The 23,436-nt window shown below is 40.9% G+C and overlaps 1 protein-coding gene across 4 annotated transcripts in view; it reads right to left on the reverse strand.

Annotated features, from left to right (window-relative positions):
- CELF2 (CUGBP Elav-like family member 2) overlaps positions 1-23,436 on the reverse strand; it is a 607,652-nt gene that overhangs the window by 24,190 nt on the left and 560,026 nt on the right. For 2 of the 4 annotated variants that reach the window (XM_083366115.1, XM_083366113.1), the window contains 2 exons: positions 6,974-7,093; positions 1,132-1,311 (listed from right to left, as the gene is read on the reverse strand). In XM_083366115.1, coding sequence (XP_083222241.1) covers positions 1,132-1,311; positions 6,974-7,093 — 300 coding nt within the window. Of the gene's footprint in view, positions 1-1,131; positions 1,312-6,961; positions 7,094-23,436 lie in introns of all 4 variants that reach the window. The other 2 variants (XM_083366114.1, XM_083366112.1) reach the window with 1 other exon arrangement.

Consider the following 23,436-nt stretch of genomic DNA (forward strand, 5'->3'; position numbering starts at 1 on the left):
GGCAATTGGACTTTCTTTTTTCTCTTTGAAGATGTTTCACTTCTCATCCAAGAAGTTTCTTCTGCTCTGACTGGATGGTGGGGAATGGAAGGATTTGTATTCCTTGCAGACAGCTGGTCATTTGCCTCCTTTTAGAGCAATGGTTCTCAACCTTTTCTATACCCTAGAACGCTTCTGATATATTCTCGCACCCGTTACAAAAGTTCGAAATAACAACAATGAATTATGTGTACGCACTATAATTTTGAGACATCATCTATCTTCAGTCTACAACACTGTCCTTTCAGCTGTTCCAAGAAGGCTCCGTGCCCATTTGCACTACTCAGGTGATCCTGATGACACATATAATGTGTCATCAGAATGTGCTTGGTGGAGCAGTGGGCTAATGCCTCCTTAAGTAACACCAGCTGCCTGCAATTAGTGCAGGTTCTCATCCCACCAGGCTCAAGGTTGACTCAGCCTTCCATCCTTCCGAGGTAGGTAAAATGAGGACCCAGATTGTTGGGGGCAATTAAGCTGACTTTGTAATAATGCCGCTTGGGGTGTGTGTGTGAAAGCCCTAATAAGCAGGCATATACATAGAATGAAGGCTACTGCTAAGCTTGTAAGCCGCCCTGAGTCTTCAGAGAAGGGCGGGATATAAATGGAATTAAAATAAAATAAAAAATAAATATAAGCCTCCAAGTGGCCTCAACAACTCCCTAAAACTGGTGTCTTCAAACGTGGCCCTTTTGGGACTTGTGGACTTCAACTCCCACAATTCCTCAGCCAGCATGCCTGGCTGAGGAATTCTGGGACTTGAAGTCCACAAGTCCTAAAAGGGCCGCGTTTGAAGAACCCTGGCCAAAAAAGAATGCAAAGGACCAGAGATTGCCTGCAAGGAATATAACTCCTTCCATTCCCCACCATCCAGTCAAGAAGCTTCTTGGATGAGAAGCGAAAGGTCTTCAAAGAGGGAAAAGAAAGTCCAGTCGCCTCGTGGAAAAGCACTCTGGGATATTAAATAAACTAATTTTAGAGGGCCACTAAGTTTCACTTGTTTTTAGTTTTTAATTTATTTAATTTAATTTATTTGATTTAATTCTTCCTGGCTGCCTTTTGCATTTCCCCGCATGGCCTTAACAGGCTTACCTTCTTTCTGGCTGCCTGCAGCACTTTGTTGTTGTAGCAAACTTTGACTGTATAGCGTGGGCAGTGCCGCAGCGGCATACTGCTGTATTCCTGAGTAGGCTTGGGTGAGGGCATCCATTGTGCCAGCTGTACCATTGGTCAAGCCTGTTGCACCGAGTCCTCCGTTCAGGGCAGCCATACCTGAGAGCATTTGAGCAACTTTACAAAAAACCCAACAATAGAGAAAAGAAATTGCACTTATTCATTAGTGCTTTCCAAACATCGTTACCATTAATATGACACCGACAACAATGGGTGTGCATGCAGATTAAAAATAATAATAATAACCACAGGAGTAAGAATAACAATAATACAACTTGGGCACTTCACCAGATGGCACAGATCAAAACAACAGGCCGGACAACATCCAATCTATAAACACGTATAAAGATTGGGGTTAGGAATTATTGTTAACATCCCCTCAGTTTTCCATGCAGGCTGCACTCGGCAAAAATTGGGGTCACCAGAAAACCTGTCTTCCCACTATGATTTATGGCATCTTCAAAGCATCACACAGACAACTTTAAAGCAACGTAAAGCTCATTCAAGTTGTGTCGGTACAGTTACAGATGATTCTAGAAGAATATTTCTCCACTTGGTCAACTTTGAGATGTATTGATTTCAACTCTCAGAATTCCTATCCAGCATGTCCATTGCTAAGAAGCTTGAGGACTGAAGTTCACACATCTCAAAGTTATCCAAGTGAGGAAGCACTGTTCTAGATATATGTCTCTAGATAACCAAAGACTCTGCTACTACCAAGAATGAACCAGACTTTGTTTGCCAATTCAGCTCATATACCTGAAAACTAATAGGTCAGGAAGGCAGCTTCTGGCTAACAGCTGGGAAACCTCTGGTGGCAGATGGATACTTTGAGAACATGCTGTGCACCATCTCACAAAATGGCTGCACTAATAGCTCACCTTTTCTCAAAGTAAGTGTCATAAGGAGGCATGGTCCATCATAAAATACCCATCCCAGCTGCTGGGACAAAAGAGAAATTCCCACCTCGGGGGTCCCTGATTGCCCCATCTGTAGAGGAAGGATTACTCAGCATTTTCATATTTTCTTCTGGAGCAACAGATGAGCTGAAATTGCCATTCAGCTTCCAAGTTCTCCGAGTAAAAACAGTTTAGCTCTTGCAGGTGGAAGAGGTCCTGGAATTCTTAAGGCAACCAAAACCCTTGCTGCGGAGAAATCTGATGCATTTTATTGATTTGTAATTCTAACCTTCAGTAGATTATTCAGATAATCACCAAAGAGTTGGGATGAATCACGGGAGCCATCTAACTTAACCTCCTCCGCAGTGAAAGACCCACTCCACAGTATCTTTGGCAGATAACCCTTCAGCCTCTGTTTGAAGATCTCCAGTGAAGGAGAAGTCCTCATATTATGTGGTGGCCTGATCTACTGTCTACAGCTTGTGTAATCTGGATATTTTCCTAAAGCAAAACCTGAATGTCTTTCAGCCCACTGTTTCTGGCCCCCAACCTTCTGGCCGCCAGGGATCGGATCCACGGAGGCCGGTTTTTCTGCAGGCTCGGGGTGCACGGTTTCGTGTGCTATCTGGATCTTGCACACCCACAGACCAGGGGTTTGGGGACCCCTGCTCTAGAGCAATGTGTGTCCACCTTTTAGATATTTGAAGACTGTTGTCATATTTCTCCTTGGAGGATAATAAAATGTGACTACTTAGTTTATTTAGGACTCTTAAAAGAGAAGCATCCTTTCAGTCATATTGATGGGATTCCAATCACCAGATAAAATTGGGAAACTAATTAGTAAAAAGTAAAAAAAGCTGAGGTTGTATGTTATTACCTTATTCTGCTGTGCCAAAAGGAGTCAGAAGTCAATGCTTTTCTTTTACTTTCCATCTTTGCCCTACACCTTTTCCCCCCTCTTCCCCTTTTCCTCCCCTGTTTTCCCATTATTTTCATTTTTCTTTCTATCTCTGTATTTTATATTTTGATAAACTAATAAAAATGTGAAGAAGCAAAACTGGGAAATTAAACTTGCTAAGCTAGCTCTCTCTCAACCTGGTTCTTTTCTGACATGCTAGAGCAGTGATGGCGAACCTTTTAGAGAGCGAGTGCCCAAACTGCAACCCGAAACCCACTTATGCATCGTTGGGTGCCGGGTGGGCGTGGCCCATTGGGTGGGTGTGGCCCTTCGGGTGGCCGTGGCCCTTTGGGTGGGCATGGCTGCGGTGGTAACAGCAGACTGGGGTGGGACTAAAAAGTTCAATCAATCAATTCCAACTTTGCGAGATCTTTTTTCCCCCCGTTGAACTGTATAAAAGGGGAATGCGTGGGAGGGCTGGTTTGCTGAAGGTAACTGCTTGAATAGTTCCTGTTTCATAGCTCCTGTTTCATGGTTGGTGTCTTGTTTTGCTCTGTTTTATATTAATAAATTTGGCAGGCTTTATTCCAGTCTCTTGCCGTTTGTAAAGGGGTTGTCCCTGCTTTTTCTGCAGGGCCGGTAGCAGACTGGTACAGAACACCCGTAAGAAGTTGAAATTGATTGATTGAACCTTTTTTTTTTTGCATATGGCGGTGGAGGCCTAAAGCGAAAAGGTTTTATAAAACCCAGCTGAAGGCCTAGGACTGGGGCGACAGCGTGCGTGCCCACAGAGAGGGTTCTGCATGCCACCTGTGGCACGCATGTCATAGGTTCGCCACCACAGTGCTAGAGCTACAGTTGCAAAATTCCAGAGTATATATCCCCTTCAGGACATGCAACATTATAATATTAGGAAACCAAGATGTTGTTGAAGGCTTGCAAATCCTTTTAAGGATGCACAGAAATTTTGAGTCTGAAGCAGTTCTCTGCCAGGGTTGTCCATTAAAATGTCCAACATATGACAATGCTCAGAACTTTTTAAAGGGAAAACAAAAGGAATGACAGCTCCCTTTCGGTGGCTTTAATTTTTGTTACCCCCCAATTTCCTGTTACAGCAATTTAAGTTTAAAGCTGAAACTATATTGAAAAAGTCAATAGAATCTTCTGCTCCCCCTGCCCCCCAGCCCTGCCCATCAGCTCCAAGACTGAATAGTTGTTGCTATTGGATCAAAGCTGCAGAAAAGTTATTATTAGTGATAGGAATTTTCTCTTTCTTTCTTTTCTTTCTTTCTTTCTTTCTTTCTTTCTTTCTTTCTTTCTTTCTTTCTTTCTTTCTTTCTTTCTTTCTTTCTTTCTTTTCTTTTCCTTCCTTCCTTCCTTCCTTCCTTCCTTCCTTCCTTCCTTCCTTCCTTCCTTCCTTCCTTCCCACCATTCCATCTATCTTTCACATTTTGGAACTGCTCAACTCTCTTACAGAGGGAGGGTAACAGGTTTTGAGTAACAGGTTCCAAAAGAAGAGGATAGGATAGGGCCACATTTTCCTGGTTCATACCCTGGATTTAACACTGGCTGCAACTGCAGAGAATAATAAGTCAAAGAGTAAGGTTTTACAGCATTGGTCACGTTGCCTCTTTGGTTAGACAAGAAATAGCCAATTTCTTCCACCAGCACAGGCTGGCTAAAAGATAAAGGGAAGAAGAGCAATTGGAATGGCGGGAAATATACTATTCTTTCCATTTTTGTGTTGTTTTGTTTTGTGAGCCCAAAAGCTCTTTTTGAAATCCCAGAAAAATCAGAGTGACAGATGCATCATTTAGTGCATCTGGGGAGAGTCATATGGAGAAACAAATCACATTTTCATTGATTGTATCAACTGGATTTCAAAGGTTCAGGTAAACACCAACACCAGCAGACTACACAAGGAAACTCTTTTGGTTAAAGGCAAACAGCTTGAGAAAGCTTTATTTTTCTTTTGCAGCTGTGAAAAAAAACAACAAACAACTGGAACGGCAGTGGGAGTTTCATGCTTTTTGAAGCTGCCTCTCTCTTCACCTTCCCTGTCTTTTCGTTAAACGTGGTTGATGAATGTGGACATATCTAGATAGAGGTTTGAAAGCATACTTTAAAAAGTTTTCTTCATAATTTCATCAACCATGCTGGCATTTACTGAGCCTCAGAGGCTGCCTTCAGGATAATTCACCTGATGTTCAGACTTTAGGTGTTCCCAAGGGAAGACCCAGGAAAAGGCCTCAGATACACCTTCCTTGTAAAAAAATTGGGCTTGGATCACTATCTACCTTGTATGCTCAAATTTCTTTTTTGTCACTCCATGCAATTGATTTACCTCTTTTGTGTTTGAATGTAAAATGATAGAAACACAGAGCTTTGCATTTGCAAGTTATGTAAAATAATAGAAATGCAGAATTTTGTATGCCACTATTTGTAACTGTATGTAATGTAAATGTATAATGTAAATATTAATGCAAAATAATAGAAATACAGAACTTTGCCTCTGCAATTTCAGTATTTCTCCTTTTGCTTTACATTCAACCACAAGGGTGAATTGATGACATGAAGCAATCATTTAGATTAAGTGGATCAATTGATATATTACAGTAATTGACAAGCACAAACTATGTTCATTCCCCTGGCACAACAGTGAATATAGAACGCTTTAAAATGTCTTGAATTTTTTGGCTAAAATCTAATGTAGTACCAAGTATACCATGGATGCTTGACTCAGCTTGTATATTTTAGCTTTCATCATTATATTGTTGGAACCTAACATTTTAAAAATATGATTATGTTCCTTCTATTTTATGTTTTGTAATGTTGGAGCTTATCTTGTGCATTACTTGCTGTTGATTCATTGCTCCGATTTTGGGACAACTGTTTAGTTTTGCTGACTTGATTAATTTCTGCTTTCAATTTTTTCTGCTTGAAACTCAGTATATTTTTGGTTGGTTCAGAAAGTACACCAATGTCTTGGAAGTAGTAAGCTGTCAGAAATATGAGACAAATATTTGGGGATGAGATAGAGATCCTTATTTTGTACTCTTTGGAGGTTTTGAATTTCGGTGTTCAAAATTTTCAACCAATATACAAATGGCCATTTTGCAGGTGCTGGTTTAGCAAATGCTGATCTGAAGACACAATACATGATTGTACACATGCACACACACACAATCACACAACACAGAGCTATAAAAGCAATCATTACTGTGTATGCCAGGCTAGATTATTAAATCATGGCATAGGTCACAATAATCTGACTTAATTTAATAAAAAATTGCAGAATGTATGTATCTTTCAAAGATCTGACATTCTTCTCCTACCTTTCTCTATAGCCAAGAAGTAAAGTGATTTATTTGAAAATACCTTCCATGTGGTTTGTAGAAATCTATAAATGAAACTCTAGCAGTAGGCATATTTCATACCTCCTGTATCTAGTGCAAGGGTAGGCAACCTTGGCTCTTTTATGACTCGTGGACTTCAACTCCCAGAATTCCTGAGCCAAGGTTGCCTACCTCTGATCTAGTGAGTATTCATACTGATGCTGTGTTATTACCCTTAGCAATAGCTTCTATGGGCAATAGCAACACATCTCCTTAGTTGACACTTCAACTGAAATCTATATTTCTTGAACAATTAAAACAAAACCAGAATCTATTGAACTGATCCCTTCTAGCTATCTGAATGCAAGCTTAATGTGCATGCCCTGGAAGAGAGGCTAAAATAATATCAAGCCCTATAAACAGCATAATTCTTTAACAACACAAAACCTATTTAGATTTTGGGCCTGAAGCTGTCTGGAATAGAATTTCTCAATTTTATCACCCATTTTGCACATGTGTTATTTCCCTAGTAGCATTCACTCTACTAAAACGATTAGTGTCCCTAAGGTGATTACAGGGAAATTGCTGGAGTGTCCACCACAGCAATAAATACTCACTGTTTACGGTACCTGCTAGTGCATTAATATTATTCAATCCAACCGTTGCTCCAGCTAGTCCTTGAAGAGTCCCCAGGGAAGTCAAAGAATTCATTGCTGCCCCAGCTGTGGAATTTGCTGTTGATGCAGCAACTAGAATACAAGAAGGAAAGAGAAAAGAAAATTATTCACTTCTAGAACACCTGGGGAATTCTGGGAGTTGAAGTCCACAAGTCTTAAAGTTGCCAAGGTTGGACACACTGCCATACACATTATGGAAAGCTATTGAGTAATAGCCCTTTGGCTGCAAATTTATGACATGTCACAATAGTTAGATTAGAAAAAACTCAAGGTGTGTCCCTCTCATTGATTTATCCATATGGTTTTAAGTCCTTTGCTTAAAAGTACACATTGGGCTCAAAATTTTAATAAGAGATAGAAAACCAGTGGCCTACATTATGGTTTGATTCATATGCTGAACTCAGATTTAGTGCAGCTTGTTTGCTTACAGTTTAGCCTGATTTGTAGCCTTTCTTGTTTATTCAACAAACTGTGGTTGGAAATTCTGGTTTGGAATTATTTTGATCTCTCCATTGCAGCTGCATGCATACATAAAAATGGTATGTTATGAATAAAGCATAAACCATTGTAGAATATATGTTTCGGAGGAAATTGTTTTGATATGGAAATGGCAAATGCTACATTCATCAGTTCTCAGATTATCTGGTTTATGATACCGAAGGAAAATTTACAAATTGCCTTCCAGAGTTCCCCCTACAGCATGGATACTATAACTTGGTGTTTGTGAATTGAATAAGCTCACAGAAGACCATAAAGAAAGCTGGTAGCTGTCCCTCGTTTTTTAGCAAATTAGATGAAGTGACATGGTTACACTGTTAGGAAGCTTTTCTCGATGTTCCATTGCTGTTTAGTCTAATTGTTAGAAAAGATGAAATATCTAACATTCACGTACATATCCATGGGCTCTGCTTTCAGGAATTGTACCTTGACAGCACTTTTGTCTTGGTAAAAGCAAATTGATCGTTCTTTTCTTTTGTGCTGGGAATATTATCCCTGTGTTATCAGTCTGAACATCAATAGTCAAGAAGAATAGCATTCAGAAAGCTGGTTAGTAGTAAAGGGATGAGTGAATAATGCCTGTATGATTTGTGAACATTAAAGAATACAGCTGCAAGCTAAAAAATAGATAGACCCCTCCCTCCCCCCAGCCTCAGTCTTTGGTACACAGAGATTCAGAATTAGATCTGTAAGTCCATGAACAGACTTCAAAGCTCTTCAAATCCTTGCTGGCCCACCAGTGATTAAAGATAACAAGATCCTGCTTTTGAATGGTAATTTACTGCCCTTGCAGCTCACTACAGATTTAAGGAAGAAAAAGGAACTCTGGAGAGTTGCAAATAAGATTTAAGCCCCTTCCCAGAAGCCACAACCTCACTCCCAATCCTGAAAAATAAGTATCTACTAGACTGGGAGTCATTGTCGTTTTCCGGGCTGGTGTGTGTCAGCTTGGAAGGAATAAGGACAAGAAAAGATGCTTTTCTTGGTGACTGCTAAACATCTGTGACAGGTTCCTTATCATTCAAATAAAAACAGAGCAGGAAAAAGAGGCATTAAAAAAAAAGCTATCTAATCATTTCAGCCACACCTAATGGGAGGGCTAACAGAATGAGGATCATCTACCATAACATAATAACAGAGTTGGAAGGGACCTTGGCGGTCTTCTATACCATTTCAGACAAATGGTTGTCCAATCTCTTCTTAAAAACCACCAGTGTTGGAGCAGCCGTAACTTCTGGAGGCAGGTTGTTCCACTGATGAATTGCTCTAACTGTCAGGAAATTTCTCCTTAGTTCTAGGTGGCTTCTCTCTTTGATGAGTCTCCATCCATTGCTTCTTGTCCTGCCTTCTGGTGCTTTAGAATAGTTTGACCCTGTCTTCTTTGTGGCAGTCTCTTAGATATTGCAACACTGCTATAATTTTGATTAGTTGGCTTTTCACCATCTGATAAAAATTAATTCCACCTGTCAATTTGAACATTAAGTGAGGAGGCGTTTTCTTCACCTACATTTAGCTGGGTCATAATGTACAGCAAGTGTTACTCACCTGATCAGGCAGACTCCATCCAATCCTAGGCTAACATACTGTAAATAACTAATGGTTCTGTTCTGTGACTGAGACTTTTTAGACACGAAGCTAATTAGTATTTGATGGATTAGATCTCCAGGTCCACCTAAATGCATGGAGTTCTATTCCTGGAAACCCATCAATTGAATGAACCATGAGGCCTTACCGGTGGCTGCAACGAGCCACTTAATATTAAAACTCCTTCAGGTGAGCAGTTTTATTAAGCATTAAATTAATTCTGACTACTCAGGACTCACAACCTGCTCCTGGTCACTGCCTTTTGTAAATGACTGAAGGGTACATGGTAGCATGCCCACCCTTTTGTGCTGCCAAGTTGAAAGCAGGACTTGATAACTCTGTGATTAAAAATGATTGAACCAAACTGGTCACATAGCTGTGAAGTGAATTTGATGTGTAATGGGTGCTAACAACCGTCTTTCAGGGCTAAATGTCCATAGAAGAGCAAAAAAAAAAAGGGAAAGAAAATCATATTGATGTGAAATTGGCATGAGATGGACTTTTGATATGCTTGATCTGAAGAGTCTCTAGATCATCTAAGCATGCCTTTCCTTCCACCCTGCGATATGTAGTATTAAGAAATCCAGAAAGGTTATTATATTTTTTTCCCAGTTACTTGGTAAAACAGCATGATTGAAACATCATATTCTTACACTAGAGATGATAGTTTTCTTGTCTATCTCATCCACATTCCCCCAGCTTCTTGCTCTCTAAACCTAGATATTTAATTTCCCTGGACAATATCATACTAATAGAAGAGAGCAGACATAATTCATGAATGAACTGTGCGAGTCCTTGGTGCACTCTGAGTTTAGTTGTTTGCTTGCAGACATTTGCATGAAGCAATGAAGATGCTACCAAGTCTGGTAATGAAACGTCTGCAAGCAAACAACCAAGCCTAGACAGCGTCAAGGACTCTACAATAGCACTACTATTTCACAGATGGACAAATTGTTCGATGTTTGGCATTGATATGCATTACAAGAGAATCAAAATAAATATGGGAAACTCTGTTATATACACTAACATCATTCTCATTATAAAGCTGGCTATTTTGCTGGGTATTTTTATTTTCATAGTTAATTCAACAGAAAGACATAGGGCCCAGGAATGGATCAAAGATAGCACCCATGCAAGATTAATTCCAGGTTAAAAATCGTATCTTGCATCCAATAATGTCAGCAGGCCTGGGCATTGGATGAGCTGGTGGCTTAATGGCTAAAGATGTGTCCATTTGGATCCATACTGACTTTTATTGTTAGCAAAAAATGCTGCATAAGGCACAAGTAAAGCTGTTAACCTATGTTGGTAAAAACTGTGTCATAGGAAGAGTGCAACTGTTTAAAAAAAGCTTCAATATGAACAGAAAAGCAGGAAATGAGAGAAAAGAAAAAAAGGGGAAAAAATATACACACAAAGTCACTCAGCCATTTTTTAAAAGTGCACCTTCCCTCTTTCCCTCATACTAATAGACAGCTAGTTTTTTCAATAAACGCATTATCGATCCAGGATTTTAATCCTGATGACATGCTGTCTTACAATATCAAAGAGTAATCTTTTTTGCTGCACTGTGTTCAGTAAATCCGTAGTCTTTCGTATCATAAATTCCAAATCTCTGGTATATAACTCAAAAGTACGTTCACAGCTTTAAACGGCATTGGTTTTTTGTAATACTGTATGAATAAATTTAAGGAAACTAACTCAAAATGGAGTAACAGTGGGTCACAACCATATCATACTTGTAAATGTCCCCTTATTCATTTCACACATCCAATATAGTGAAGTGGACAACCAACCTTAAAAATAGAATTCTCTGAATTGTCCAGTAAAAGCTGGTAAGCAATGATAGAAAAGTATGGAAAGGTATATTGAATGTCAGTGTAAACTTGATTAAGCGATATTTGCTGTTTTTACGCCTTTCGATTCTTTGGCTCATTATTTCTTACTCCCTTTTAACACTTATTTATTTTATTTATTTATTTAGTTACATTTATATACCGCCCTATTCCCTGAGGACTCAGGGCGGTTTACAGGGAATTAAAAATCCAACATACAAAAGTTAAAAACCCAATTAAAAAATATTAAATTGACCCTGTACTCAATTAAAAAGAACCCCAATTAAAAATGTCTCCTCAGCCTGGGCCCGAGAGCTCGAAGAGCCAGGTCTTCAGGCCCCGGCGGAATGATCGGAGGTCGGGGGCAGTTCTCAGCTCCACCGGCAGCTGGTTCCAGAGGGCAGGCGCTCCCACCGAGAAGGCCCTATCCCTGGGTATCACCCGCCGGCAATCTCTTACTGGCGGGACCCTGAGCAGACCCTCCCTGTGGGAGCGCACTGGGCGAAGGGCGTTTGATGCCGGCAGCAGGTGTTCCCTCAGATATCCCGGACCCAGGCCATGTAGGGCTTTATAGGTGATAACCAGCATGATATAGAAATCTTTATTGGCCAAGTGTCATTGGACACACAAGGAATTTGTCTCTCAGTGTACATAGAAGCAACAAGTGATAAATCATGATCATAATCATAAATACAACATCATAAATCATAAGATACACCGCTCGGTGATAGTCACAGGGTACTAAATCGCAATCAACATAAATCATAATAGGATACTAAATAGAAACAACATATTTGTAAGATACAAACAAATCATGAGATAGAAAGATACTAAATAGAAACAATCAACATAAATCATAAGATACAAACAACTAAGTTGTAGCCATAAGAAGTTAAGGAAATAGGTCAGGGTTCTTCAAACTTGGCCCTTTTATGACACTGGCTGAGGAATTCTGGGAGTTGAAGTCCACAAGTCATAAAAGGGCCAAGTTTGAAGGACCCTGAAATAGGTAATAGGGAAGATGAGTAGGATAATAGTAATACAGCCCTACGAGATGGTTGGACATCCCAGGAGAATGTGTTGTGGGAATCAGTTGTTTAGGGGGGGGGAAACTGTCTTTGTATTGATGTTTTTAATGTTTTTATGTTGTAAGCCACCTAGAGTCATTGGCCCAGACTGAGGGGTTTTAATTTAATTTAATTTAATTGTGTTTTAGTTTAACTTCAGGGACTGTAATTTAATTAATAGTTTTAATTGATTTTAATTTGTATACTATGTATTTTAATTTCCCTGTAAACCGCCCTGAGTCCTACGGGAATAGGGCGGTATATAAATTTAAATAATAAATAATAAATAAATATATGAGATGGGAGGCAAACAAAGAAAGAAACAAATACACATTATTTCCTCTAAGAGGAAACAGCATCATGAATAGTTATTTGTACAAATATATGTGGCCATGGTCTTAAGCAAATTACTGGGTAACTAGGTGACTAATGAACATAAAACAGAAAGATGCACATTAAAATAATAATTTAAAAAAGAAAGGACAACACAAACTGGGCTTCACTAACATCCTGATGCTAAAGCCAGAGGGAAGAGTCAGATTTTAAGGCTTTTCAAAAGGCCAACAGAGTTGGGGCTTACAGCCATTTGATCTTGCGAGGGCGATTCAGAGCCCACTGCTTTCCATCTGGATTCTCACAACTTCCAGACACCGGGAAAGATCCTCAACTGTACCAATTGAGTGGCCAAGGAGACAGATTGAGAACTGAATATATAATTGAGCCTAATAAGGATGTCGTCCAATGGCTTCATATGAATGTTCAAAGAGGAATCCGTGATGCAGTGCCAATTAGGGTCTAGAACTAGATCTCTTCCCCTCACAATACCACCTGGCATTGACCTTGGAGTGGAAGAATCACTGAAGAACGGTGGCCCCAACAATGAACCTCCTAAACTGGTCCAGTAAGATGCCATATTAATTGTATCAAAAGCTGCTGAGATATTAAGGAGGCCCAGGATGGAACTCTCCTCTCCAAACAGAGATCACCCAACAGTGTTACCGACACAGCTTGGTATTGTCCTGAAGATTAAAAAAAGGACCCAGATAAATCACTTCCTCCAGGGCCTTTAGAGTTGTAAGCCTACTATCTTCTCAATAACCTTCCTTGAAAAAGAAAGAGTGGAGCCCGGACGAAATTGTTCAGAATCTTTAAATCCAGTGACAGCCTCTTGAGGGAGAAAGAAAGCCATCGGTTCCTTCCAAGCGTCTTCTCCCACAGAAAGACATCCATCTCTGCTGGGTCAACGACATATTGCCTCCCCGGATGACTTAACCAACCATGAAGGGCACGGAACGAAGAGAAATGTGGCAGGGTTCAAAGCCCCAAGGACCCAAGGCGTCAGGGCTGATGGACCTGAACTAGACATGACTACTGCTCAGACAACTGCACAAGACCCACAAAGGCAAACATCCAGCTCCAAACAAATTCAAACAATTTTTTCTGAGAGATGCCCGCAAAAGCTCTCTGGCCCGTTCTTCTCCAAATCACTCAACCACAAGACCACTAGCTGCAATCTGCTCGTGTGATAAAGAGTGGAGAAATAAGTCTGTTTTGCTGCTTTTAATCCTTAATCAAGGTTTGCACCTGCGCCCAATCAGATTTGTTCCTCGCACCTGAGGGAAGACCAAGCAAAATATAATAGATAGGAAAGCTTAGACTTGTAGGGGAATTACCTGTTATGTAAGGGGAGGAGAGTGTATCAGATATTTTTGATATATTTTTCAGCATTCAACCGGGGTGGACTTTTTATGTTTAGTATCAGGGTGAATGATATATTTGTCATTTGTTATTTTTTTGTACACATGGGTTTTTTATTATTATTATTATTAGCATTTGATGGTTTTTAGTTTGTTTCTTCTTCTTCTTTTATTTTGTATTTTAACTTTGGAAATACAATAAGGAAGAAAAAGCAGATTATGATCAAGACTGTTGCATATATATATATATATGTTGTTGAGAGTGTGGTGGCGCACCAGCTCCCTCTGTTCCTGGAGGAAACTGATTATCTGGACCCGTACCACCAATCGGGCTTCAGGCCCGGACACAGCACGGAGACGGCATTGGTCGCGCTGGTGAATGATCTCTGGAGGGCTAGGGACAGGGGTTGTTCCTCTGTCCTGGTCCTATTAGATCTCTCAGCGGCGTTTGATACCATCGACCATGGTATCCTGCTGCGGCGTCTCAGGGGGTTGGGAGTGGGAGGCACCGTTCTACGGTGGTTCTCCTCCTACCTCCGGGGCCGCTTGCAGTCGGTGTTGGCAGGAGGGCAGAGGTCCGCCCCAAGGTCTCTCATTTGTGGAGTTCCTCAGGGGTCGGTTCTCTCGCCCCTCCTGTTCAACATCTATATGAAGCCGCTGGGCGAGATCATTCATGGTTTTGGGGTGGGGTATCACCAGTACGCTGATGATACCCAACTTTTTCTTTCCACCCCGAACCAACCCAGTGATGCCCTCTCCGTGATGTCCCGGTGCCTGGAGGCGGTTCAGGTCTGGATGGGGAGAAACAGGCTTCGTCTCAATCCCGCCAAGACTGAGTGGCTGTGCATATCGGCATCTCGGGTTAACCAAGTTATTCCATCCTTAATGATGGGGGGTGAGGTGTTACCCCCCGTTGATAGGGCTCGCAACCTGGGCGTCCTCCTGGATTCACGGCTCAATTTTGAAGACCATATAGGAGCCGTGACCAGGGGGGCTTTTGCACGGGTTCGCCTGGTGTGCCAGTTGCGTCCCTATCTGGACCGAGACGCCCTATGCACAGTTACTCATGCGCTTGTGACCTCCCGTTTGGACTACTGTAACGCTCTCTACATGGGGCTGCCCTTGAAGACCACTCGGAGGCTTCAACTGGTGCAGAATGCGGCCGCGCGAGTTGTAATGGGGGTTTCCCGATACTCCCATGTAACACCTCTACTCCGCGAGCTGCATTGGCTTCCGGTTGCCCTCCGGGTGAAATTCAAGGTGCTGGTTATCACCTATAAAGCCCTACATGGCCTGGGTCCGGGTTATTTGAGGGAACACCTGCTGCCGGCATCAAACGCCCTTCGCCCAGTGCACTCCCACAGGGAGGGTCTGCTCAGGGTTCCGCCGGTGAGAGATTGCCGGCGGGTGACACCCAGGGATAGGGCCTTCTCAGTGGGAGCGCTGGCCCTCTGGAACCAGCTGCCGGTGGAGCTGAGAACTGCCCCCGACCTCCGATCATTCCGCCGGGGCCTGAAGACCTGGCTCTTTGAGCTCTCGGGCCCAGGCTGAGGAGAAATTTTAATTGGGGTTTTTAAGTCTACAGGGTTAATTTAATATTTTTTTAATTCGGTTTTTAACTTTTGTATGTTGGATTTTTTTAATTCCCTGTAAACCGCCCTGAGTCCTCAGGGAAAGGGCGGTATATAAATCTAACTAACTAACTAACTAACTAACTAACTAACTAACTAACTAAATATATATATATATATATATATATATATATATATATATATATATATATATATATATATAGGCAAAGCAACTATTACTGTGTGAATGTATTAGTATGAGACAACTTGGAGGGAAGGAGATTAAAATTAGATGCCCTAGATCAAGGGGAGGGGCAACCTTGGCTCTTTTATGACTCGTGGACTTCAACTCCCAGAATTCCTGAGCCAGCATGGCTCAGCATGGAAACCTCTCCCTTCCCCCTCAGCATGGCTGGCTCAGGAATTCTGGGCGTTGAAGTCCACGAGTCATAAAAGAGCCAAGGTTGCCTACCCCTGCCCTAGATGGGCTATAAAATTTAAACAGGAAATAGGAAAAAGAGAAATGGTCTTTTATGCATGAATATTTTCTTGGAATTTGACAAAAAAGTAGGGGATAATCAACAGCTTGGGATCGTAGTGTTGTGCTTATGTAACATTCAGAAGATAGTGTGGATTCTAAATCTTAATTTTGTTTTTCTGCCTCTTCACATGAGCTGAATAAGATGATTCTACCCACAACTGTCAGATCCCTTTACAATAAGTGCCCATTCTTTGTGAAGCAAAATGTATTTTAAATATTTTAAAGGATAAGGTGCAGCTTTTGTCAATGTCGAACTTCCAAGAAGAACCAAGTATGTTGGCTGATTTAGAAAACTCTCATACAGGTGCAGCTATTTTGAGATTCTTTTTGGAAGCACATTACAGATAGCTCAGTGGGTGCTTGGACTATACAAAATGTCACCCCGGCAGGCTTCAACTGCCTCTTGGAAAGATGTGAATTGTTCTGAAATGAACAAACAAAGCTTTTAAGAGATGCTAGGCTTCCAGAAAGATTTTGTGATGCTTCTCTGGAAAAGCATCCTAAATGTTCTATAAAAATGGCTCAAGTTTCAAACAATTCTGTTTTAAGCAATGAATGCTTTTACTTAATAAAAGGCAAATCCTTTGTGGTAAGGTTAGCATCATGAATGACCCATAACTCATTTAATTGCTTCCCAAGAGCAAAGAACAGAAACGCTATCCATGCAAACAGGTTCTTTTCTCTTAAAGCAGCCGAACTGGTCAAGAATGCTACATCTTTTGCATCTGTATGGCAGATCAAGTGAATTAACTATAACAAAACTTCCTTTATTAATGTGGAACAGAAGCTTAAAAATAGCTGCCAAGCAGATCAGGTATTTAAGAGAGAGAGAGAGAGAAAGGAGAGAGAGAAAAAAGGAGAGAGAGAGAGAGAGAGAGAGAGAGAGAGAGAGAGAGAGAGAGAGAAAGAGAGAGAGAGAGGAGAGAGAGAGAGAGAGAGAGAGAGAGAAAGAGAGAGGGAATGAGAATGCTATCTGTGAATTCAAATCCTATATTGTTCATCAGCCAGGCTTAGAAAAATGAACATGCTCCCTCTGTGAAGATGATGGGCAGTTTCAAAATTTGACAAAATAAATAAATCAACGTCTTTCTAGAAGATACAGGAAAGCCGGATATTTGATGAGATGATGCTAACAAAGCTGCCATCATGTTGCCCTTGACACATTTAGAAGAAGCCAGTAATTCCAAAGGTGATATAAAACATTTTCAGAGCACAGAGAGAAATTCAAAAGGACTCCCTATTCCTCCATTGCAGTTATCACACTAATTATGGTGGCTATAAATCAAAGATGAATTAATCCACATGGGCCAAACTGAGAGAGACGTTCAGGAGTTTTAAGGGGGGGGGAAATGAGTCTTCAGACCTTAAAGTACAAACTGCAAGGCTTCATGGTATCAATTTTGTCCCTTAAACCACCCCAGCATCCATAAATTTGCAACAATGGGCCCATTGTTTTTTAGCCCAACTCATTTGGGGAGGGGCGTTGTGAACTCTAAAGCTTCCTCCTCTCTCATTCTCTGCCCACCACTGTCCTGTTGATGAAGCTATGCAGGCATTCCTCGTCTTACAACCATTCGTTTAGTGACCATTCGAAGCTACAAGGCACTGAAAAAAAATGACTTATGACTGTGTCTCACCGTTGCAGCATCACCACGGTCACGTGATCAAAATTTGCATGCATGGCTCATATTTAGGATATTTGCAGTATCCTGGGGTCATGTGGTCACCTTTTGTGACCTTTCTGACAAGCCAAGTCAATGGGGAAGCCAGGTTTGCTTAACTGTGTTACAAACTTAGTAACTGCAATGATTCACTTAACAGCTGTGGCAAGAGAGGTTGTCAAATGGGGCAAAGCTCACTTTACAAATGTCTCGCTTAGCAACAGAACCTTTGGGCTCAGTCGTGGTCCTAAGTCGAGGACTACCTGTACTGTACCCATTATTCCCTTTCTGCTTGCTGTTCAGAGTCCCAAGAACTAAAATAAAAAGGGGCAGGCATAGCTGTGGGTGGCCTTAGTAATCTAACAAAGGAAAGAAAACCAGCAAGGCTACTTGGGGACTTCAACTCCCAGAATTCCTCAGCCAGCGTGCCCGGCTGAGGAATTCTGGGAGTTGAAGTCCACAAGTCATAAAAGGGCCAAGTTTGAAGACACCCCCCCTGCTCTAGTTGATATACCTAAAACCCTACCTAAGAACGTGGAGGGCAACAACTATAACTTCTGGAAATTTCCAAGTGCTCAAGAGCCAATGTTGTCAACTACCACATTTGGCGCCCTGGAAAAAAAAGTCATTGGTTGCTGAAAAACAGTTGTCTCTTACTTGCAACCATCAGTCCTGTATGCCTTGTGCAGTCTTGGCAGAATCCACCGTCAGCACAAATGCCATAAATCTGAATTTTACTTGCATAGCTTCATTAATCACAGTTCATTTAACGTCATTAAATTAGATAGGAAGCACTTTTCCCTCATGTGCATTGCCATTTTGGTAATAGGTTTGTTTGTAGATAAAAGACAACGGGAAAATTGTAAAATAAAAGGCAATGGGAAGTTGATTTTGAGACTTACTACTTCAAAAAAGGAAGACCCTCCCCCCCACCAATACTCTTGCAACTGCAAAAAACATACAGACAAATTAAAATAAAAATAAAAAGGGGCACTTATTTCTCCCGTCTTAAAAAAGCAAATAAAAATGCTGCACTATAGCCTAGATTTAAATGGAAATGCTTTGAAATGGAACACGTGGCTTTTATAGAGCTAAACAGAGCTTTCCCATGGAACTGAGAACAGCCGGGGAAAGCTTTTATTCAGGTTTTACAAAGTTTTTAATGGACTGGAAAATTTAGCACTAGATAAGAAAGTTGAAGTCAAAAGAACATCTTAACAAGGGTTGTTTTCAGTTTAGATGTAGAGTTTGTAAGGAGGAACAAGACTATAAAATTGATGTTTTTGCTTGATAGCAGTATTCAGGGAGGGCTGTTGCTAGGAGAAAAAGAGCTTAGATCACTATTTCTCAACCTTAGCAATTTTAAGATATGTGGACTTCAACTCCCAGAATTCCCTGGCCAGCTGTAATATTCCTTGCATTCTTACTGCCTTGTCCCCTGCGGGACCAAATCTTAGGCCAATAAAGCAGGGGTCTTCAAACTTGGTCCTTTTATGACTTGTGGACTTCAACTCCCAGAATTCCTCAGCCAGGCATTCCTCTGGCTGAGGAATTCTGGGAGTTGAAGTCCACAAGTCATAAAAGGGCCAAGTCTGAAGGCCCCTGCAATAAAGTTTCTCACTTCAAACGCGTGTCCCTTTATCCACAGAAGTTGGCCAAATTTAGATTTGGCTTGATAGCCAAATAAAATGGCTACCTCATTTATTTTTCTATGCTCAACTTGTCTCAGAATTGCTCGCGCTTTCCCCTCCCTCTCCCCTTTTATATCTTTATGGACTATTACCCAGAATAGAACAGAAAACATAATATATAAAATCATAAGAGTTGGAAGGGACTTTGGAGATCTTCTAGTCCAACCCCCTACTCAAGGCAGGAGACCTTATATTATTCCAGTCAAATGGTTGTTCAGTCTATTTTTGAAAATCTCCAGTGATGGAGCACCCACAACTCCAGGAGGCAAGATGTTCCACTGATTAATCATCCTCCCTGTCAGAAAATGTCTCCTTACTTCTAGGTTAGCTCTCTCTTTAACAAGCTTCCACCCAATTACTTCTTGTCCTGGCCTCAGGTGTTTTGGAGAATAAGTCAATCCTTCTTTTCTGTGACAGCCCTTCAAGGACTGGAAAAATTAAAATGATACCACGGACTCGGCGAAGGGTCTGGATATCCCTTTCTAAAGGGATCTGCAGAAAAGATCTCAGCTCGCAGAGACGATCTTGGACTGCCTATTGTTATTTTCATGGGACCTATGGAACCGTTTACCGGTTGAGCTCCGGATGGCTCCTGACCTTCGCTCCTTCCGACGCGACCTAAAAACACATCTGTTTAAGCAATCCGGTCTGGTCTGATGGGTTCTCTTGTAATTATTATCTTGAGGTAACTATCTTTCACATTAGGGCTAAATTAGGGTTTAATTTATTTTCAATATCTATACTTGTATATTCTATTATTGTTGTCACTGTTCACCGCCGTGAGTCCTTAGGGAGAAGGGCAGTATACAAATCAAATCAAATCAAATCAAATAAATAAATAAATAAATAAATAAATAAATAAATAAATGTAAGATAAAATGCAAACTTTTTTTATGAAGACTTTTTATGTGGCTTCCTATGGCCATAAGAATGCTGTACTCTTCTTCTGAGGCCACTGCTTTTATAAGCAGCCGATTCCCAGACATCCCTAGGCTCTTTTTCTCCACGGTACCAAAAAGATATCGAAAACCTTGTCTCCGGTGGCCTAAAAGGAACAATTAAGCCCACAGTGGTCCTTTACGGCACATAAAGAGGTCATCTCACAAATGCACAGTTTTTTTCACCGTAATTAAGCAAAGCCACTCAATTGCTGGTCCTACTGAGCAAACTCAGATGGATTTAAAAGGGCAGCTGGTTTGGTGTCTAGCTGTCCCTTCAGTTATCAACATTCATTAACAAAGGAGAATTCTGCGGGGGGGGGGGGAGAGTGAATTCTGGAGGAGGAGGAGGAGGAAGAGGAGGAGGAGGAGGAGGTTTCTTGGAGACTGTGCTAAAAGTCCTTTCATTTCATCACATCTGCCCCTCAGAATCTCCACAAATGCCACACAACTTAGTAATGATCCCAGGCTTAAAATGAATATCTTAGAATCATAATCACTGAGCACAAATAACTTCCCATGTAAAAGGTAAAGGTAAAGATTCCCCCGCACATGCATGCTAGTCGTTTCCGACTCTAGGGGCCGGTGCTCATCTCCGTTTCAAAGCCAAAGAGCCAGCGCTTGTCCGAGGACATCTCCGTGGTCATGTGGCTGGCATGACTAGACGCCAAAGGCGCACGGAACACTGTTACCTTCCCACCGTAGTGGTCCCTATTTTTCTACTTGCATTTTTACATGCTTTCGAACTGCTAGGTTGGCAGAAGCTGGGACGAGTATCAGGCGCTCACTCTGTTACGCGGCACTCGGGATTCGACCTGCCAAACTGCCAACCATCTGATCGACAAGCTCAGCGTCTTAACCCACTGAGCCACCGCGTCCCTAACTTCCCATGTAGGGCTGCCTAAAGCCTATGGCTGAGCTGTGTGGAAAACAATGGTTTTCTTAATGGCTCAATGATCCTTACCCTGAAAACTTATCTGACGTTCTTAGATATAACAGTATTTTTTGGCAATGCTCTCATAGCAGTGCTTTCCCAGTAGTAGAGCAACTTTGCTCTCTAATTTTAAAGTTGATTTATGAAAGTTAATAACCTCAAGCTTCTATATAAATGTACAATGATGCTCTAAGGCCATTCTCTAGCTATTAAACACATTTCCAAGTTTAATAATGCTTAGAACATGTTCATTAAAGCAGCTTCATTAAAGTCGAGAGAGCTGATTTTTCTTCTGTACACAATTTCCCCCGCTAAGGAAGACTGTTAAATTAACCAGAACAGCATCTTCTGAATTTTGTACCAGTAAACAAATTTGGGATTTTCTTTGTAGCAAAATCACATGTTGAATCATGCTGAAAAGACACTCTTGAATTTGGTAGAAGCTGTGGTTAGAAGCTACTGTGAAAAACCAAGGTCATTTTGAAAGAGAATGAATTTTAGCTTAGTTTGGAGATGATGCCTTGTTTTTATAAGCAATGCTTGAAAGCTGGAACAAATGAATGGGTGCATGAATACACAGGGGAAATTGTTTTTTTAATATATTCCATTTTCAATAGCAGTAATACTCAGTCCGATTAGTACTGTTGTAGTCCATCCTTCTTCTACAGAGCACAGTGCACAATTTCTCCACAATCCTTTTCTCACAATAAAATTGTGAAACAGACTGAAAAGACAGCAAGTAGTTCAAAAATCATCCAACTTAGTAGATGGATAAGTGTACACCTTGGCAACTTTCTTCCCCACAACACCTACCCGAAGCGTGCAAAATCTGCTTTTAATTTGGTTGTGATAGGGCTGCAGAAAAGGATGCAATCCATTGCCAGAGCCTGCTGTATTTCCATCCTTGTGGGCCAAAATGATGTCACCAGGGTGGAAGAAGCACACAGCAAGCCCCACCCCACACAATGTTGTGTACTGTCTTCAATAATTCCATTTGGTTTTCATCATCTTCAATTGGTATTTAATCCCTAGGTAAGATTATTTTGCACTCCATTCTCTGCCAACTGCTACTCGGCAGTGTAAATCCTAAATCGGGTCTAAAAACAGTATACTTTTAAAAATGTGGGTGCCAGAAGTGGAATCCACAATACAGACAGCATTAAAATTTGGGAAAAGTCAACCGAGGCGATTGATTGCGTGGCAAATCAAGGAACACAAGACACATTTGAAATCTACAAATGCTAAGCGTTACTGGTCACTGAGCATTTGTCCAGCTCTGGAGCAAAGAGATAAGGAGGAAAAGGTTGTTGGCTGACTTGGAATAAAACAGCTAGAATGAATTTCTTCTTTGCTTGACAAATTGAGACAGAATTCTTCGTCTGGTCAACGTCACAAAAATATAGCCATGGTAGATTTCTACATTCCCATCCCCAAAAGGTATTTTGCCTGGCTGCATATGAATCATGAAAGTTCACAACGGGACTGACACTGTGCACCACAGAAAGACGCTACGACGAGAAAGGAATCATTTACAAGTCTACTAAAGTATACTTTGCTTCAGGATGAAAAGCTGAGGGAAAAGGCTATTTCTGCACTTTAGGGCCACCAACTCTCTGAATTGTCTAAGACAGGAGTAGGCAATCCTGGCATGGCTAGCTGAGGAATTCTGGGAGTTGAAGTCCACGAGTCATAAAGGAGCCAAGGTTGCCTACCTCTGGTCTAAGAATTACAGTCATTTGTATGAAATAGCAGTTTAGTAATTGGAGACATTAGACGTTGCGTGGGGCTATAGGGCAGATCTTTAAATTTATCCTGATGTGAGAAACTGATTTAATTTCTCCCAAAGGACACAGAAGGACATTTGTTTTTTTTCCTCTGAGAAGCTTTTCAGACGTCTCAAGAGAAGATCAAGAGCGTCCAAAATTAAAAGAAACAGAATTTCGTTAAAGCCATCAGTATAAAAGAAGGCGTCATGTTTTCTAAGATTCTCATTTTTTTTTGAAATAAAATAAAAACAGTTGATACAATTGGATAAATATTGTAACAGGCAAAACCAGGGTAATTTTTTTTTACTAGGTGCCATGTAAAGATAAAATAAATTATCATTATTCTTTTTTTAAAAAAAATTGAAAGTAAATACTGTTATAACAGATAAGAATATATAAAATGTTCATAGGAAATATGGTCCCCCAAATTCTCAAGGCTTAAATTGCCTGCAATGATCCATGAATGAAATATTATCCCCTGGTTAAAATCCTGCTCCCTTATTTGAGAGGGTTTAGCAATGTGGAGAAGATAAAAGGTCTTTTCAAAAAGAAACCTTGGCAACACATAGGACAGACGCGTTTTGAATGCTTCCTCATTAAGATTTCCCCAGTCTTAAATCCTTATTAAAATT

The sequence above is a fragment of the Vipera ursinii genome (genome assembly GCF_947247035.1).
Source record: "Vipera ursinii genome assembly, chromosome: 6".
Taxonomy (NCBI): domain Eukaryota; kingdom Metazoa; phylum Chordata; class Lepidosauria; order Squamata; family Viperidae; genus Vipera; species Vipera ursinii.